Raw genomic sequence first — 16,379 nt, 5'->3', positions numbered from 1 at the left:
CTTTTCTCTAAAAAAAATAACAGTGCGTGAGCCATAAATAGCGGGTATTAAAGCTAGGAGTAGCACGGCTTGAGGTAGAAGAAAAAACGTATAGGCTTTTACGTTTTGTTAATGGGAAAATGATAGGCGCAAACAAACCATGCGCTGAAAACTGTATAGTAAGGAATCATGCATACTTTTCAAGTGATCTTATGATAAAAGGTTGACAGTGAGACCAAAACATATTTCTAGTATATAGCAATATATATTTATATAAACATATCACTCACAATGATCGTCGACCACGACTAAACAATCAGACCGTCGACCAACACAACACTAGGGTACATGTACAAGCAAAGTAGAACGAGGCGACATTATCGAGAAGGCAATTCTCGCGGCTTGGCCTCCGTCTTTGGGAAGTGGAACACGGGAACAGCGGGCATCTCGGGCTTCGGTGGCAGGTCCACCTTGGGCAGCTTCGGCTTGGGTGGCAGGTGAACCTCCGGAAACGTTGGCAGCTCCACCTTGGGCAGCTCCGGCTTGGGTGGCAGGTGAACCTCCGGGACCAGCGGTAGCTCCACCTTGGGAAGCTCGGGCTTAGGTGGCAGGTGCACCTCAGGGACCGGCGGCAGCTCCACCTTGGGAAGCTCAGGCTTAGGTGGCAGGTGCACCTCCGGGACCGGCGGCAGCTTCACCTTGGGAAGCTCGGGCTTAGGTGGCAGATGCACTTCCGGGAACGGTGGCAGCTCAACCTTCGGAATTTGTGGCCCCTCGGGCTGGTGCTCCTCCTTGGATGGAACGGCCTCCTCAAGGATTCTCGCCGCACTACTCATGGCTACGCATGAGAGAAGAAGCCCAAGGAGGAATACAGCTGAGTTTTTCGGAGCCATAGTCCTAGACATGTGCAGCACCGGCTAGCTCTTGCAGTGCAGTTTGAGTGTGGGAGAGATAGCTGGGGCTGCTGGCTACTTATAGGGTGCAAAAGGCAGCGTGGGGTGTGAGTACAGATTTTCAACATTTGTTCATCTACTTGTCTGCACTTGTATCCAATCTATGTGTTTCTGAGTCTATATCTGCTCAAGGTTTGGGTGAGGGACAGGAAATAGCACTCTGGTTGTTTGGGCTGCAGTTGTGGACGCCGTGAAGCTGCGCGCAGGGCAGGTACGACCGTTCAAAACATCAACAATGTTAGGTCAGCTGCGAAGACGAAATGTTGTGTCCAAGGGTTCCACAAAACGAGCAATGCAAAAGTCAACAAACATTTTTTGCCGAAGCAAAACCAGCCTGGAGTTTAACAGGCTAACAATTAACTCGGAATATGAATGACAACATTGTTATAATATGTTGGTTTTTCAAAGTTTCGAGAGATAAGGGCATGTCCAAGGCTAACCCGTAAATTTGCTCCGGCATTTTCGGTCAAAAAATTGTTTTTGCTCCAACATTTGTCCGTGGACACTGATGCCGGAGCCGCCATCCAACGTTGGCCATATACATTTCAAGAACGGTTCAATCTAACTGGACGAAATTCGTGCAAACCTGGGGGGTTTCATTCAAGTTCAGATATAATTTACATAAATGAAGGATTTTTCGATCATTTTACTAAAAACTAGTATTAGAAAAACTAAACCATATATCAGATGACCACCTCCTAAGCGTGGACGCCCTGTCCTGTCGTCATCGTCGTCGTAGTCATCCCTCTAGAGGCGCAAGGATGCCGGAGGGCTGCGACAGCCTTGTCCGGTGGCTGCCTGCCACTCGCGGACGAGCCACTCCGTCTCTTGTTGCGCGGTGCGGAGGACCGCCTTGGCCACTGCCGGCGGAGCCCTGTGGGCAGCCTTGCCCCTGTCGGCGTTGGCAGAGCAGTCGCTAAGCGACCACTCCTCGCCGATCTTCGCGAGCTTGCTGTCAAGGCGGCAGCGGGGCCTGGTGGCCGTCTCCGCGGTGGTGACGGAGCAGTCAATCGCCCACGCTGCGGTGAGGTCAGGGTTGTTGCAGACCCATTTCGGCGCTGCATCGCTTCTAATGAACGTGAAGCGGCGACCGGCATCGTGCTGACCGTACCTCGCCGCACGCTCCGCCTCGGACATGATGGCCCTCAAGCCCGAAGCACCGCCATAACTGCCTCCTCCGAGGTAGTGGAGGATGCGGCCATGCGCCTTCGCAATCACAGGCAACGGCTCCTCCTTTATCGGGTGGCGGTGGCATCGTGGTGGCGATGACAACCCGTCAATCCGCGTGTAGCGGCTGTGCGGCGGGGGCGACACCGGCTCATCCTTCACTCAACGGAGGCACTGGGGGAATGTCGGCTTCTTCTTCACGCGGCCGCTGATGTCGAGGCCGCGGTTGCGCGGCGGGGATGTCGGCTCGTCCTTCATCTGCCAGAGTGGGGACGCCGGCTCCCGCTTCACGCGGATGCGCTGTGGGGACAGTGGCTCCTCCTTCACGCGCACCGGCGATGGTGGCACCGGGCCCTTGTGATGGAGCCAAAAATCCGTCATGATCTCTTCATCTGATGGACGAATTCTTCGTCTGTTAGAGCCTTCTCTGAGAGGAGATGGGGCCGCTACTGTGGCTGGTCCTCCTCGTCGGAGGAGGAGATGACTATCTCCTCCCTGCCGAAGGAGTCTGCTGCCGTGGATGCAGATGGTCTCAGAGAGCGAGGGTGGCGGCGCCATGATCCCCTAAAGAGGAACTTCCACCGGCGTGGAGAACTAGAACTTCGGCATCGCCGCTGGGCTCAGGAAGGAGGAAGGGCTCAGCGAGGTGATGGGAAGGGGAGTGAGGAAGACGGTGCTTGGGGAGGGAGTGCGGCTCTGTGCAATCATATAGGCCAGGCGAAGGGGCGGTCAGCCCACTTCAATTCAGCACAACGGGCGGAGTTGGTTTCTCGAGATGTGGCATGCACATTGAAGCGGTGACGCCCGAGAGGTCTCGTCCATCTGCGCCCCTCCCCCCGGTTCGGTCAAATCGCGGGCATCAACGTCGGTCGTTGCATGCTCTGAGCCAACATGAATGCGGTGTGGTAGGCGGCACGACCATTCAATGGAAAGCATGGGAGAGGCGGGTGAGATTGTTTTGGTGGGCCAGGGCGGGCAGGAGTGGGTGTGGCAGCGGTCCGGACGCCTGAAGCCCCCACGTTTTTCTTTGGTTTACAGGAGAAATGCGCCCGGGCCAACTGGCGGACTGATACAGGCCCGCGTTACATACATGACACAACACGTCCAGACCGCACAGTCCAAACACATGCAGGAGGTCGTTGGATGTGCCCTAAGAAGCACAAAACAAAAAGAAGATTGCAAAATTTGGTGGTCCCTAACGTAGATTTACTTGTGTGCAAGTGCTGGCACTACGGCAGCAAAATTTCATTTGACATTTTGATCTGACAATATAGGGAGCACCTGCTTCGGACCATAATTGGCATGGTTTGGTTGTAGCTCATCATATCCAACATATCTTTGTTGATCGTGGCTGGAAAGTTATCGCCTATTGTTAAGATAGTTATGTTACTTGAGCATGGTTTGGAAAGGTAAACTGCTGTCTCTGGGTGGAAAATTGGTCCTCATAAATTTAGTACTTAGCAATATGGTACTATATATGATTTCCTTCTTCCAGTTACCGACAGGAGTTTTACATAGATTGGATTACTTTCGGTCAAGATTCTTTTGGCAAGGAGATAGCGAGAAAAAGAAATATTGACTGGCTAAATAGAATGTGGTTTGCCGTCCCAAAGACCAAGGCGGGTTGGGCATTCATGACCTTGAGGTTAAGGATAGGGCCCTCCTCGGCAAATGGTTGTTTAAATTACTAACAGAAGATGGTGTATGGAAAACCCTCCTAAGGAGGAAATATGTGGGTTTCAAGGCGGTATCCCAAGTATATTGGAAGCCTGGGGATTCCCACTTTTGGGTGGGTCTAATGGCTACGAAGAAATATTTCTTCTGCTATGGATCCTTCTCGATTAAGGACAGCTCGGAAATTAGATTCTGGGAGAACAAGTGGCTAGGAAATGCCACACTCCAGGAACAATATCCGGCTCTATACAATATTGTGCGACACAAAGATGATACTATCGCCACGGTAATGGAATCATTTTCGCCAAATGTGACGTTCAGAAGAGACTTAATTGTATCCAGACTCCAATCGTGGAACATCTTGCTCCAACGGTTGTCCACGGTGCAATTGTCACATGGGTCTGATGTATTCTGATGAAACCTCCATTGGAATGGACAATTCTCAGTGGATTCTATGTATAGAGCGTTAATCCAGTATGATGTGCCAGTTGTTAATAACAAGAAGATCTGGAAGATGAAGATACCTCTTAAGAATAAAATCTTTGCATGGTATCTTCCTCGTGGAGTCATTCTTACTAAAGGTAACCTTATTAAGAGGAATTGGCATGGGATCCCGCAATGTGTCTTTTGTCACCATGAGGAGAAAATAAAACATTTATTCTTCCAATGCAAATTGGCTCGTTTTATATGGTCAGTCATCCAAATAGCTTCTGGCTTGTATCCTCCCTGTAGTGTTGTGATGTCTACTACGCAACTTTCTTCTTGTAGACGTTGTTGGGCCTCCAAGTGTAAAGGTTTGTAGGACAGTAGCAAATATCCCTCAAGTGGATGACCTAAGGTTTATCAATCCGTGGGAGGCGTAGATGAAAATGGTCTCTCTCAAACAACCTTGCAACCAAATAACAAAGAGTATCTTGTGTCCCCAACACACCCAATACAATGGTAAATTGTATAGGTGCACTAGTTCAGCGAAGAGATGGTGATACAAGTGCAATATGGATGGTAGATATATGTTTTTGTAATCTAAAAATATAAAAACAGCAAGGTAACTAATGATAAAAGTGAGCACAAACGGTATTGCAATGCGTTGAAACAAGGCCTAGGGTTCATACTTTCGCTAGTGCAAGTTCTCTCAACAATAATAACATAATTGGATCATATAACTATCCCTCAACATGCAACAAAGAGTCACTCCAAAGTCACTAATAGCGGAGAACAACCGAAGAGATTATGGTAGGGTACGAAACCACCTCAAAGTTATTCTTTCTGATCAATCTATCATAGAGTTCGTACTAGAATAACACCTTAAGACACAAATCAACCAAAACCTTAATGTCACCTAGATACTCCAATGTCACCTCGAGTATCCGTGGGTATGATTATACGATGTGCATCACACAATCTCAGATTCATCTATTCAACCAACACAAAGAACTTCAAAGAGTGCCCCAAAGTTTCTACCGGAGAGTCAAGACGGAAACGTGTGCCAACCCCTATGCATAAGTTCACAATGTTACGGAACCCGCAAGTTGATCACCAAAACATACATCAAGTAGATCACGTGAATATCCCATTGTCACCACAGATAAGCACATGCAAGACATACATCAAGTGTTCTCAAATCCTTAAAGACTCAATTCGATAAGATAACTTAAAAGGGAAAACTCAATCCATTATAAGAGAGTAGAGGGGGAGAAACATCATAAGATCCAACTATAATAGCAAAGCTCGCGATACATCAAGATCATACCACCTCAAGAACACGAGAGAGAGAGATCAAATACATAGCTACTGGTACAAACCCTCAGCCCCGAGGATGAACTACTCCCTCCTCATCATGGAGAGCGCCGGGATGATGAAGATGGCCACCGGTGAGGGATTCCCCCCGCCGGCAGGGTGCCGGAACGGGTCTAGATTGGTTTTCGGTGGCTACAGAGGCTTGCGGCGGCGGAACTCCCCATCTAGGTTATGTTCTGGGGGTTTCTGTATATATAAGAGGTTTTGGCGTCGGGAACAAGTCAGGGGGTCTCCGGGCTGTCAACGAGGTAGGGGGGCGCGCCCAGGGGGGTGGGCGCGCCTCCCACCCTCGTGGGCAGCCCGGGACTTTTCTGGCCCAACTCTTTTACTCCATGGCCTTCTTCTGGTCCAAAAATAAGCTCCGTCAAGTTTCAGGTCAATTGGACTCCGTTTGGTTTTCCTTTTCTGCGATACTAAAAAACAAGGAAAAAACAGAAACTCGCACTGGGCTCTAGGTTAATAGGTTAGTCCCAAAACTCATATAAAATAGCATATAAATGCATATAAAACATCCTAGAAGGATAATATAATAGCATGAATACTTCATAAATTATAGATACGTTGGAGACATATCAGCATCCCCAAGCTTAATTCCTGCCCGTCCTCGAGTAGGTAAATGATAAAAGAAATAATTTATGAAGTGTGAATGCTAGCAGGTGCACAAGTTTGATCAATGATAATTTCAATCACCTTTTCTAGCCTCATTCTATGTCATAACAGTAGCTCATATCATAAAGCTTCTCATGATCAAATAACAAGCTATTCACATGTTAAAGTATAGATCATAAACTTTCTTGAAAACTAACAAACAGTTCTCAGTCATCAAACAATTGCAATTCATCTTATTTTCAGGAAGGGTCTATGTAAGAGCTTTGATTTAGCAAATCCCACATACTCAACTATCATATAGTCTTCCATGATTGCTACCACTCAAAGCATATTTTTAGAACAAATAGCATCCATCGAACACAGAGAAAGATAGGGGCTTAATGTTTCGCCTCCCAACTTATTTATCATATAGATAATTGTCAACAATAATAATTCATGATCAAATATATTTGAATGGCCATATATGCTTAGATCTTTCTCCACCACATGATGCTTGCCAACTAAAAAGTAGGTTGGAATGAGAAGGAATACTACTGACTCTTGCATAAAAGTAAAAGATAGGCCCTTCGCAGAGGGAAGCAGGGATTTGCAGAGGTGCCAGAGCTCGAAGCTAAAACAGAGATGAAAATAATTTTGAGAGGTATGCTTTCATTGTCAACATAACGACCAAGAGTTCCCAATATCTTCCATACTAGATACATTATAGGCAGTTCCCAAACAGAAAGGTAAAGATTTTACTCCCCCTCCACCAACAATCACACTCCACGGCTTGTCCGAAACAACGGGTGCCGTCCAACTATCAACAATCCTGGGGGAGTTTTGTTTAAATTATTTGCGAATTTGTTTTTGATCTTTTGATCATAGGACTGGGCATCCCAGTTACCAGCCATTTTCTCGTGAATGATGAGCGGAGTCCACTCATCGTGAGAATAACCCACCTAGCATGGAAGATACTGACAGCCCCTAGTCGCTACATGAGCGATTCGGGCATACAAAACAGATTATTATTTGAAGGTTTAGAGTTTGGCACATGCAAATTTACTTGGAACGGCAGGTAAATACCGCATATAGGTAGATATGGTGGACACTCATGGAATAAACTTGGTTCAAGGAATTTGGATGCACAAGCAGTATTCCCGCTTAGTACAGATATTTTGGCTAGCAAAGGATTCTAAATAGCAAGCACCACATGTTAGAGGATCCATAACAATATAACTTCTATACAAATATACCCAAGCATAACTCATTATGTTGTCTTCCTTGTCCAACTTCAACTAATTTGCTCAGGTTTGAAAATAATTAATGGGGCTCACAATCATAGAAGATGTCCAAGATAGTATATTTATATGTGAAATTCCTTCAATATTCTTTCATGAATTGTTCAAGTGACCAATACAATGTTTGCTAACCTTCAAAAAATTACCACCTCTACTTCTTATATGTGAAGGCATTACTCCCCATGGGAAAGGCATATGAAACATATATAATTTCAGATTTATGACATTCAAATCATTCAACCATTTACTCATAGGATATAAGTGAAGCACACGAGTAAATGACAAACTACTCCAAAAAGATATAAGTGAAGATCAATGAGTAGTTAAATAATTATGTAGCTATGTGAAGACTCTCTCTTATTTAAGAATTTCAGATCTTGGTATTTTATTCATACAGCAAGCAAAACAAAAGAAAATAAAATGACGCTCCAAGCAAAACACATATCATGTGGTGAATAAAAATATAGCTCCAAGTAAAGTTACCGATGAACGAGGACGAAAGAGGGGATGCCATCCGGGGCATCCCCACGCTTAGGCTTTTGGTTGTTCTTGAATATTAACTTGGGTTGCCTTGGGCATCCCCAAGCTTAGGCTCTTTCCACTCTTATTCCATAGTCCATCGAATCTTTACCCAAAACTTGAAAACTTCACAACACAAAACTTAACAGAAAACTCGTAAGCTCCATTAGTATAAGAAAATAAATCACCACTTAGGTACTATTGTGAACTCATTCTAAATTCATATTCGTGTAATATCTACTGTATTCCAACTTATCTATGGTTCATACCCTCCGATACTACTCATAGATTCATCAAAATAAGCAAACAACACAAAGAAAACAGAATCTGTCAAAAACAGAACAGTCTGTAGTAATCTGTATCAAACGCATACTTATGGAACTCCAACAATTCTGAAATAAATTTGTGGACCTGAGGAATTTGTCTATTAATCTTCTGCAAAAAGAATCAACTTAAAATCATTCTTCTGTAAAAAATGACAGCTAAACTCGTGAGCGCAAAGTTTCTGTTTTTTACAGCAAGATCACATTAACTTCCACCCAAGTCTTCCCAATGGTTCTACTTGGCACTTAATTGAAACAAAAGCTATAAAACATGATTACTACAGTATCTTAATCATGTGAACACAAAAAAACATTAGGGGTAAATATTGGGTTGTCTCCCAACAAGCGCTAACGTTTAACGCCCCTAGCTAGGCATGACGATTTCAATGATGCTCGCCTAAAAGATAAGAATTGAAACATAAATAGAGCATCATGAAGAATATGAGTAGCACATTTAAGTCTAACCCACTTCCTATGCATAGGGATTTTGTGAGCAAACAACTTATGGGAACAATAGCCAACTAGCATAGGAAGGCAAAACAAGCATAACTTCAAAACTTTAAGCAAATAGAGAGGAAACTTGATATTATTGCAATTCTTACAAGCATATATTCCTCCCTCATAATAATTTTCAGTAGCATCATGAATGAATTCAACAATATAACCAGCACCTAAAGCATTCTTTTCATGATCTACAAGCATAGAAAATTTACTACTCTCTACATAAGCAAAATTCTTCTCAATCGGAATAGTGGGAGTATCATAAGAGACTCAAATACTATAAATTGTTTCCACATTAAAAGAGTAGTGTTCAGAAAAAGTGTGATCATAATCATGACAAGTTTTATAAATATAATCAGCACTACTCTTTATAGCATAAGTATCATCACAATAATCATCATAAGTAGCAACTTTGTTCTCATCATAATCAATTGAAACCTCTTCCGAAATAGTGGATTCATCACTAAATAAAGTCATGAACTCTCCAAATCCACTTTCATAAATATTATAAGATTCAACACCCTCCAAAATAGTGGGATCATTACTCCCTAAAGCTGAAACTGTTCCAAACCCACTTTCATCAATATCACCATCATAAATAGGAGGCATGCTATCATCAAAATAAATTTGCTCATCAAGACTTGGGAGGCTAAAAATATCATCTTCATTAAACGTAGCATCCCCAAGCTTGGGACAAACATTAATTGCGGCAAATATATTCTCAAACATGTCATTCTCATCAAACATAGCATCCCCAAGCTTGGGCCTTTTCATATCATAAGCATAATCACTCTCATCATTAATAGTATGGATAGCACCAATAGCATAGCAATTATCATCATCACAATGAGTAATAGGAGCAATATCATTTGGGAGGGATACCTTTTACCTTTGCTTCTCCGTATTTTCTTTTTTTTCTTCACATCATGTGTGGGTTTAATCCTCTTTTTGGAGCTCCTTATTAATGAGATTGGTTGAATAGAAAGCTCCTCCTCGTTATCTGATTCATCATAAGAAAGAATAGGAGGATATTGGGAAATCTCTTCCCTTTCATTAGTATTCTCTTCATCTTCTATTTGTTTTCTTTTCTTTATGTAATTGGCAATATAAGGATTTTCAATGCAATTCACCGCACAATACATAAAAATTTCTTCTAGATCAAAATCAAGAACTTTATCAAGGACAAATTCTGGCATATCCTTAGTTGTACATTTCATTTCTTCATAACTCAAAAGCAAACTAAGTTCATTATGATGTGCAAGGGAAATCAAGTCATCACAATTTTTGGACACGATACGATCATGAAACAATTTGCATTGGGGATTTAAACGATCACGTTCATTGCAAAGTTCACAAGGATGGCAAAGAAATTTTAAATTTTCAGCACAGGCATCTAGCCTCTCTTGCAACCATTTAGTTACTAAATACTTATGCCTCTTGCAAAATCTATCTTCCTTATTTGGTGTGTACTTGTATACTCTATGCACTCCATAAAAATTGACATGCTTATAAGAGACATTTTCATCATGACTAGTGCAATCATCATTAGTACTATGGATATTCAAAGAGTTCATACTAACAATATCGCAATCATGCTCATCATTCAAAGATTTAGTGCCAAACATTCTAATGCATTCTTCCTCTAGTAATTGAGCACAATTGTCGGAATGCTTATTTTCATGAAAGATATTAAAAGGATGAAGCGTATGAGGCACCCTCAATTCTATTTTTTGTAATTTTCTTTTATAAACTAAACTATTGATAAAACAAGAAACTAAAAGATTCGATTGCAAGATCTAAAGATATACCTTCAAGCACTCACCTCCCCGGCAATGATGCCAAAAAACATCTTGATGTCTACTACGCAACCTTCTTCTTGTAGATGTTGTTGGGCCTCCAACTGCAGAGGTTTGTAGGACAGTAGCAAATTTCCCTCAAGTGGATAACCTAAGGTTTATCAATCCGTGGGAGGCATAGGATGAAGATGGTCTCTCTCAAACAACCCTGCAACCAAATAACAAAGAGTCTCTTGTGTCCCCAACACACCCAATACAATGGTAAATTGTACAGGTGCACTAGTTCGGCGAAGAGATGGTGATACAAGTGCAATATGGATGGTAGATATAGGTTTTTGTAATCTGAAAATATAAAAACAGCAAGGTAACTAATGATAAAAGTGAGCACAAACGGTATTGCAATGCGTTGAAACAAGGCCTAGGGTTCATACTTTCACTAGTGCAAGTTCTCTCAACAATAATAACATAATAGGATCATATAACTATCCCTCAACATGCAACAAAGAGTCACTCCAAAATTACTAATAGCGGAGAACAAACGAAGAGATTATGATAGGGTACGAAACCACCTCAAAGTTATTCTTTATGATCAATCTATCATAGAGTTCGTACTAGAATAACGCCTTAAGACACAAATCAACCAAAACCCTAATGTCACCTAGATACTCCAATGTCACCTCGAGTATCCGTGGGTATGATTATACGATATGCATCACACAATCTCAGATTCATCTATTCAACCAACACAAAGAACTTCAAAGAGTGCCCCAAAGTTTCTACCGGAGAGTCAAGACGAAAACGTGTGCCAACCCCTTTGCATAAGTTCACAATGTTACGGAACCCGCAAGTTGATCACCAAAACATACATCAAGTAGATCATGTGAATATCCCATTGTCACCATAGATAAGCACATGCAAGACATACATCAAGTGTTCTCAAATCCTTAAAGACTCAATCCGATAAGATAACTTCAAAGGGAAACCTCAATCCATTACAAGAGAGTAGAGGGGGAGAAACATCATAAGATCCAACTATAATAGCAAAGCTCGCGACACATCAAGATCGTACCAGCTCAAGAACACGAGAGAGAGAGAGAGAGATCAAACACATAGCTACTGGTACATTGTGACGCCCGGATAATTAAGCTACAGTAATCCCATGTTAACGATGCCATGTCACCCCGTTTACTGTTGCTAATCTCGCGTTAGTTCAGAACCGATCCAAATTCATATTTGAATTAAAGTCGAAACAATTAAAGCTTTCAAAAGTCAAAACTAAATTGTTCCTAACTTGTCAAATAATCCATAACAAATGTAGGTGAAGAAATCAACTTTTAATAAAATACTTAAATGCACTAAATAAACTAAAAACAGCGGTAAAACAATTATCTAAAATGCTTTTTAAGATAATAAGCAAATGCAAAATACTTTATTTAAAGTGCCGAAATATTTGGGGCTGTGACCTATTTAATAACACCAAATCAGTTGTCGTTTTTTTTTAATTTTATAAAACTAAAATAAAAGGAAACAGAAAAGCAATAGAATAAAGAAAAAGAAAAACAGAACATAAAAAAAGGAAGAACCCCCCCGGGGCCATTTGTGGCCCAGCTGGCCAGCCCAACTGGGCAAAGGCCCAGCCGGCCGGCCCACCCCGCCCCCACTCCCTTATCCCCTCTACCCCCGTAACCCTAACCCACGCACCACCCCCCCACTCGCGCCCCCACTCTCCCCCTCCCTCTCCCCCGATCCAATCGGGATCGGGCTCAGATGCTGCCCCGCCGCCGCTCCCCCAGAGGCCGCCGCGGGCGCCGAGCACCGCCACCCCCGGCCTCCTCCGCGCCTCTCCTCTCCCTCGCGCGACGCCCGCCTGGAGCCGCGGCCTCGCCTCGTCGCCGACCCGACTCCGTCGCCGGCGCTCCCCGTCCCCGTCGCTCGTCTCCGACCTCCTCCCCACCGGACCACGTCGAGCCTCGCCGCCCCGCTCCTCTTCAAACGCCGGTGAGGGCATCGCCCTCCCCCTTCCCTGCCTCCGCTCCGTGCCCGCCACGTCGTTCCCCATGTAGCTCTCGGCGCGCGCCCCAGGCCCTCCCCTGCTTGCCCGCCGCACCGCATGCGCGCCCTCTGACCTGATTCGGCCGTGGCCTGGCCGCGCTTGCGCGTGCCCCCGCGCCGGCCCGCGCCCTCTTGGCCTCGCCTCTGCCTCGCCGCGCGAGCACGCGCCGCCCGCGCCAAGTTGCGCCCTGCTGCCGCTCGCCGCAGTCGCCTTGCTCCGCTGCCTGCACGCCGCCCGGCTCCCCGCACCGTCGTTCTGTTCCGCTCCGCAGCCCCCTTGCCCGTCGTTGCCTCGCTACGCGCCGTCGCTGCTGGCCATGCCTCGCCTCGCAGCGCATTATCGGGCGGGCTGGCGCCCGTCCTGGCTCTGCCCGTTCGCCCGCTTGCGCTCCAATGCCCGCTTGCGCTCCAATGCCCGCAAGCCCGTTAGCCCTCTGGGCCACTGGCTAACGGGCCCCGCACCCCAGAACGATAAAAAAATGATGATTTAAAAAAATTAATAAAAATAAATAAATAATAAAGATAATTAATTAACTTAATTAATCCTGTTAAGTTAAACTAATTAAACTTAATTAACCTAATAACTAGTTAACCTAATTAACCACTGTTAATTAGCTAAACAGTCCCTGACAGGTGGGACCCATCTGTCAGGTTGACCAGGTCAACGGTCAATGTTGGCTGCTGACGTCAGCATGACATCATGCTGATGTCATAAATCCATTTTCGAATTAAATTAAATAATTAATTAAATTCCAGAAATTATTAAAATCTTTAGAAAAGCATATTTTTTAATCCGTAACTCGGATTAAATTATTTTCAACATGAAAGTTGCTCAGAACGACGAGACGAATCCGGATACACAGCCCGTACGTCCGCCACGCGTCCCTAGCATAGTGAACCTGCAACATTTCACCTCCGGCACCTCTGCCCGAAAACGCGAAAAACACCGGGAACACTTTCCCGGATGTTTCCCCTCCTTCGTCGGTATCACCTCCTACCACGTTAAGGCATACCTAGCACCGCGTTTTGCCTCCTTATGTTTTGTGATGCTTTGTTTGCTCCGTATTTACTATTTCTTCCCCCTCTCCCTCTCCGGTAGACTACGAGACCGACGCTGCTGCTGCCCAGTTCGACTACGGAGTTGACGACCCCTCCTACTTGCCAGAGCAACCAGGCAAGGCCCCCCCCTTGATCACCAGATATCGCCTATTCTTCTCTATACTTCTTGCATTAGAGTAGTGTAGCATGTTACTGCTTTCCGTTAATCCTATCCTGATGCATAGCCTGTATTGTTGCTACAGTTGTTACCCTTACCTGCTATCCTCTTGCTTAGTATAGGATGCTAGTGTTCCATCAGTGGCCCTACACTCTTGTCCGTCTGCCATGCTATACTACTGGGCCGTGATCACTTCGGGAGGTGATCATGGGTATATACTATATACATTATACACATGACACATGTGGTGACTAAAGTCGGGTCGGCTCGAGGAGTACCCGCAAGTGATTCTGATGAGGGGGCTGAAAGGACAGGTGGCTCCACCCCGGTAGAGGTGGGCCTGGGTTCCTGACGGCCCCCGACTGTTACTTTGTGGCGGAGCGACAGGGCAGGTTGAGACCACCTAGGAGAGAGGTGGGCCTGGCCCTGGTCGGCGTTCGCAGATACTTAACACACTTAACGAGTTCTTGGTATTTGATCTGAGTCTGGCCATTTGGTCTATACGCACTAACCATCTACGCGGGAGTAGTTATGGGTATCCCGGCGTCGTGGTATCAGCCGAAGCCTTCGTGACGTCAGCGACTGAGTGGCGCGCGCCGGATTGGACTGGAACGCCACTAGGCTAGGTCTGCTTCTGGCCGCGTACGCAACGTGCATGTGTGCAATGGGCGATGGGCCCAGACCCCTGCGCGCATAGGATTTAGACCGGCGTGCTGACCTCTCTGTTGTGCCTAGGTGGGGCTGCGACGTGTTGATCTTACGAGGCCGGGCATGACCCAGGAAAGTGTGTCCGGCCAAATGGGATCGAGCGTGTTGGGTTATGTGGTGCACCCCTGCAGGGAAGTTTATCTATTCGAATAGCCGTGTCCCCCGGTAAAAGGACGACCCGGAGTTGTACCTTGACCTTTTGACAACTAGAACCAGATACTTAATAAAACACACCCTTCCAAGTGCCAGATACAACCCGGTGATCGCTCTCTAACAGGGCGACGAGGAGGGGATCGCCGGGTAGGATTATGCTATGCGATGCTACTTGGAGGACTTCAATCTACTCTCTTCTACATGCTGCAAGATGGAGGCTGCCAGAAGCATAGTCTTCGACAGGATTAGCTATCCCCCTCTTATTCTGGCATTCTGCAGTCCAGTCCACCGATATGGCTCTTTACACTTATACCCATGCATATGTAGCGTAGCTCCTTGCTTGCGAGTACTTTGGATGAGTACTCACGGTTGCTTCTCTCCCTCTTTTCCCCCTTTCCTTTCTACCTGGTTGTCGCAACCAGATGTTGGAGTCCAGGAGCCAGACGCCACCGTCGACGACGACTCCTACTACACTGGAGGTGCCTACTATTATGTGCAGCCCGCTGACGACGACCAGGAGTAGTTAGGAGGATCCCAGGCAGGAGGCCTGCGCCTCGTTCGATCTGTATCCTAGTTTGTGCTAGCCTTCTTAAGGCAAACTTGTTTAACTTATGTCTGTACTCAGATATTGTTGCTTCCGCTGACTCGTCTATTATCGAGCACTTGTATTCGAGCCCTCGAGGCCCCTGGCTTGTATTATGATGCTTGTATGACTTATTTATGTTGTAGAGTTGTGTTGTGATATCTCCCCGTGAGTCCCTGATCTTGATCGTACACATTTGCGTGTATGATTAGTGTACGGTCAAATCGGGGGCGTCACAAGTTGGTATCAGAGCCGACTGCCTGTAGGAATCCCCCTTCCAAACTCTTTGGCCGAAGTTGAGTCTAGTCATTGCTAAACTTTTACTAACATGGCTGTGTGGCTTACGGGCCCACGTCGCCATTGGGTGGTATTAGGATCTTTTACTCCTTGTCTATACTCTGGGACTCTGATCTCTCTTCTATTCGGGTTAAGTGAATTTTGCTAAATCTAACATTAGGATCTCGTTATCACTTTCACCCGGAGAGCCCCTTATTACTGATGATCGTTTGCTGCACGCGAAGACCCTGAAGATACTCTCCGCTGATAACCCAAGAACTTGTGTTCATCGCTTTTGCAATTCCCTTTCATCGATAAACTCCTATAGATAACCACGTATACCCGCCATTCATACAATGTTTCCTAGTTGATCTTGTTATTACAAGATACCTTGAAATTCTCACTGTTGTTCCGAGAATCCTTTGAGCTTACTACCTTGCTGTTCTTTGTCACCTGAATACCCCTACGGATAATTCTCGCACTTACCGAGTATCCGCTCATCCCCAGTTGATTCAAGTATTTCACAAAAGTGTTCAAAATACCATTCGATCTTCCGAAAATCCTCAGGAGCCTTTTGCTCTTGAAATTCTTGCTTACTTGCATTATGATTAATCTTAAGTCTCGTAATCTTATTGGCATCTCTTGTCATTATCATTTTGAGTCCGTTGATTCAATCTGTTGCGAATGCCCGCAATTCTCAATCAGAGCCTAGAATTCATCCTTCCGGCTCAGACGTCATTTGAAACGTGAGCTGGTTCTCGCCAATCAAATTGTCGTCGATTTTGCCCCTATGTCT

At 45.2% G+C, this 16,379-nt stretch overlaps 1 protein-coding gene across 1 annotated transcript; it reads right to left on the bottom strand.

The window, feature by feature from the left end:
• Positions 1-222: 222 nt before the first annotated feature.
• On the bottom strand, positions 223-908 carry LOC123049039 (protein PELPK1). The gene has a single exon (XM_044472041.1). The coding sequence runs from the start codon at positions 882-884 to the stop codon at positions 357-359; it is 528 nt and encodes a 175-aa protein (XP_044327976.1). The 5' UTR covers positions 885-908; the 3' UTR covers positions 223-356.
• Between the last annotated feature and the right edge of the window lie 15,471 nt (positions 909-16,379).

This window comes from Triticum aestivum, chromosome 2D, assembly GCF_018294505.1.
Source record: "Triticum aestivum cultivar Chinese Spring chromosome 2D, IWGSC CS RefSeq v2.1, whole genome shotgun sequence".
Lineage (NCBI taxonomy): Eukaryota > Viridiplantae > Streptophyta > Magnoliopsida > Poales > Poaceae > Triticum > Triticum aestivum.
Note: the sequence above shows the minus strand (reverse complement) of the source record. Positions and strands in the feature narration are given on the sequence as shown.

Excerpts from the sequence above, each read along its gene's own strand:
- LOC123049039 (XM_044472041.1), bottom strand. The coding sequence starts at position 884 with ATGTCTAGGACTATGGCTCCGAAAAACTCAGCTGTATTCCTCCTTGGG.